The sequence below is a fragment of the Rhincodon typus genome, chromosome 25, assembly GCF_021869965.1.
Source record: "Rhincodon typus isolate 14 chromosome 25, sRhiTyp1.1, whole genome shotgun sequence".
In the NCBI taxonomy this organism is placed as follows: domain Eukaryota; kingdom Metazoa; phylum Chordata; class Chondrichthyes; order Orectolobiformes; family Rhincodontidae; genus Rhincodon; species Rhincodon typus.
The window spans coordinates 42,251,327-42,255,004 of record NC_063356.1 but is presented as its reverse complement, the minus strand read 5'-3'; the positions used below and the strand labels follow the sequence as shown (position 1 = coordinate 42,255,004).

Below are 3,678 nucleotides of genomic sequence, written 5' to 3'. Positions count from 1 at the left end.
GGGCAGGGCGGTATACACAGACAGGGCAGGGCGGTATACACAGACAGAGCTGAGCAGTATACACAGACAGAGCTAGGCAGTATACACAGACAGAGCAGGGCAGCTTGGACAGACACAGGACCAAAAGGACAGAAGGGCTTCCATTTGTTAATGCCTTACTCACTTTGTCAGCTGCAGCATGGCTGTGCTAATATTGTGACCAGTACAGGCACTACACTCATAGAACATGATGTTGTACTCCTAGAGAGAGAGAGAGAGGGGCGAATGAGAATAAGTTAGTGCCCACAGTCACTGAGTTTTAGAAACAGTGACATACTCCATCACTTCACAAACAGTTCCTGAAGCTGCTCAGGGACCCCTCTGACATCCATGATGCTACAAGAGTGCAGTCACTGAGCTCAATGGGATCAGTGTAACGAGAAACAAGTTCAGGTCCCATCAGTGGTTGGCTGGACGATTGCACCTGCATTGCGATCATTCAGAGTGAAGTGGACAAGGTCCCCATTTTTGGGATTTTTAGTGGAGAGAAGGCTGGTCTCAGCATGCCCCGAGCAAGGTCCATCCAGCTCCCATCCACTGACTTCTGCTGTAAACAGGCGTGTGGACGCTGGGCGAGGTGCCAGCGCTGATGAACCCATGTGAGCAGAGTCTGTCAGGCTGACCTCACATCTGGAGAAGATCTGACACAGAGGGAGCCAACAGCAGCACTAGGGGAGGACATGTTCCTCTGAGCTGGCTGTAATGGTGGCTGTACTGGAGCACTCACTGTCAATAACAGGCACCAACCTGAGCAAGACGCTGCCCCTCGGGGGTGGGCACTTGACGGTGAGCAACATCATCTGTCTTGTTCCCCAGGAGAAGAATGGCAACATTATCATCCACTGTTTCCTGGGAAGAGAGTTGGAAAGGCAACACGAGGGATGGAGGAAGAGATGGACAGGAAGAAGGAGATAGAGAAAGAGAGGAAGGGATGGAGACATTATGGTAGGAAAAGAAAGAGAGATGGAGTGAGAGAAACATAGGTGGGGAAGAGGAATGAAGGGTGACAAAGAAAGAGATTCAGCAAGAGGAAGAGAGAGGTGAATTGAGAGAGAAATGGCGGGAGAAAAATGGAGAGGTGGATAGAGAAAAAGAAAGAAGGAGGAAGAGAAAAATGGTATAAGGGAGGACACAGGAGTGAGGGAGGGACAGAGAGAAAGGGGGAAGATGCAATATAACAGAAGTGCAGGGAAAGAGAGAGAATAAGAGGCAGAGGGAGGAAAGTAGAAAGATGGAGGAGGAGGGAATACAGGGAATGGAAAAATAGATAGAGAGACGAGGGCAGATAGAAAGAAGAGACGGTGAACAGTATGGAAAGCGGGGAGGGATAGATATTGATTGGGACAGAAAGAGCGAAACAGAAGGATGGAGAGACAGAATCAGAGTGCAAGTGATAGAAAGATGGAGGAAAAAGGGGTGTGGGAGAAAGGCAGAAGAGACAAGAGAAAGAGTGAAAGAGAAATGGAGGGAGAGCGAGAGGGAGAGCAGAAAGGTTGAAGAGTGAGAGGAAGATATGACTTGTCATATTGAGCATTTTATGGAATTTTCACAATCACTGAATTTAAGTTTGGATAAAACTGTGTGTTTTTAACACAGATTCCACACTTCTCATACATCAACATCCAATGAAGTGTTCTGAAGCTCCAAAAACCCCATTCCAATGTATAGTTGACCTGACGGTAATTACTGCTCAAAGGATAAATGATACCTGGAGGAATTCCCCTGCTTTTCTTCCAGTGGAAATACAGGATATTTTACAATTGCCCAAAGGAGCAGCAGGCTCCCAGTTTGATGGAACATTCAAAAAACAGCACCTCATCCAGTGTCGGTAATACAGCATTCCCTTAGCACACCACTGGAGTATCAGTTCTCAAGCCTCTGGGCACAGACCCAATTAAATTACTCCTCTACATGGCTCTGAGCACAAAGAAGCAACATGAGGCATGAAGGTCACCCCAAGAGATCACTGTAATTTGTAACATAGATGTCGGTGACATTGTCTATTTTTTCTGTACATTACAGGAACACACAATGACCCTGTCAAACGCAATCTTTCCACTGGCTGTGCTTTCATTCATAATTCTTTCACAAGGTTTGAGCATCGCTGGTTAGGCCAGCATGTATTGCCTGTCCCTAATTGCCCCTTGAGAAGGTGGTTGTGAGCTGCCTTCTTGCACCACTGCAGCCAATGGGGTGTAGGTACAGCCATGCTGCCATTAGGGAGGGAGTTTCAGGATTTTGCAGCAATACTGAAGGAGGAGTGACATATGTCCAAATCAGGATGGTGAGTGCGTTGGAGGGGAATTTGCAGGGGGTGGTGGTCCCATGTAGCTGCCACCCTTGTCCTTCCAGGTGGAAGTGGTCATGGGTTTGGAAGGTACTAAGGAGCTTTGGTGAATTTTTGCAGTGCACCTTGGGAATGAATGTTTGTGGATGTGGTGCCAAACAAGCAGCTGCTTTGTCCTGGATGGTGTCAAGCTTCTTGAGTGTTGTTGGGGCTGCACCCATCCAGGCAAGTGGGGAGTATTCCATCACACTCCTGACTTGCACCTTGTAGATGGTGGACAGGCTTTGGGGAGTCAGGAGGGGAGTTACTAGAATTCCTAGCCTCTGATCTGCTGTTGTAGCCACATTACTAGTATGTCTAGTTCAGTTCAGTTGCTGGTTATTGGTAGCCCCAGCCTGTTGACAGTGGAGGGGGTTCAGTGACGGTAATACCTTTGCATATCAAGGAGCAGTGATTAGATTCTCTGTAGTTGGCAATGGTTATCGGACACAGGTTGCTTCGGTATCTCAGGAGTCACGAATGATGCTGTCAGACAATGCAGTCTGCAGTGATCCATAACTGTTTTCCACTAAAAGCTGGGAAAAACAGAACTATTATCTTCAGCCCCTTTCCACAGGGCTCAGTGTCATCGCTACTGACAGTGCTGTACTTCACTGCCTGAGGCTGAGCCAGCAGTGTCAAGAGTGGCATTAGTGAGCCAAGCCTGGCATGAAGAAGGACAGTACTACAGCGGCTGAGCATGACCTCAAATGGGCCTTGCAGACCTTAGATCGTCTGTCAGAAAAATCAGATCCATATTGGCAAATAGCAGTCTACTTCAGTCTGTCTTCAGTAACCTTCTAGCCAGACCTATCCCTGAGGTCTGAGAGTCCTCATCCAGAGTATGTGCAGCATAAAGTGCCTGAAACTGAAGGTTTCTTACCTTGATAGATCCCAGCCAGTAGCGTACCTCAGTGAACGAGCTGGACGATGTAATGTCATACATCACGATCACTCCATCAGCCTTCCTGAAGAACTGTTTGGTTAAACTGCGGAATCTGAGATGATACAGGAAAGGAACAGTCAGAGACATGGGCAACAAGTGAGATAGCTAATCACTGAAGGGTTGAGGATCACATGACTCGCCATTAGCTAATTTCCACTTCCTGTCATGGCTATTTCTATTTCTTGAGACACGTAATGCCACCGGAACAGGAAGGCTGTGCAAGTTGGGGTTAGGGATAGGGCTGTATGGGTTGGGGTTAGGGTTAGGGGTAGGGTTGTGCGGGTTGGGGTTAGGGTTAGGGTTAGGGCTAGGGCTGTGTAGGTTGGGGTTAGGGTTGGGGCTGTGTGGGTTGGGGTTAGGGTTAGGG

The 3,678-nt window shown here is 48.0% G+C and overlaps 1 protein-coding gene across 2 annotated transcripts in view; it reads right to left on the bottom strand.

Moving 5' to 3' along the window:
• The window catches only part of LOC109938121 (EF-hand calcium-binding domain-containing protein 4B-like), a 119,896-nt gene that overhangs the window by 2,691 nt on the left and 113,527 nt on the right, over positions 1–3,678 (bottom strand). For both annotated transcript variants that reach the window (XM_048612274.1, XM_048612275.1), the window contains 3 exons: positions 3,249–3,363; positions 787–888; positions 164–240 (listed from right to left, as the gene is read on the bottom strand). In XM_048612274.1, coding sequence (XP_048468231.1) covers positions 164–240; positions 787–888; positions 3,249–3,363 — 294 coding nt within the window. The remainder of the gene's footprint in view (positions 1–163; positions 241–786; positions 889–3,248; positions 3,364–3,678) is intronic.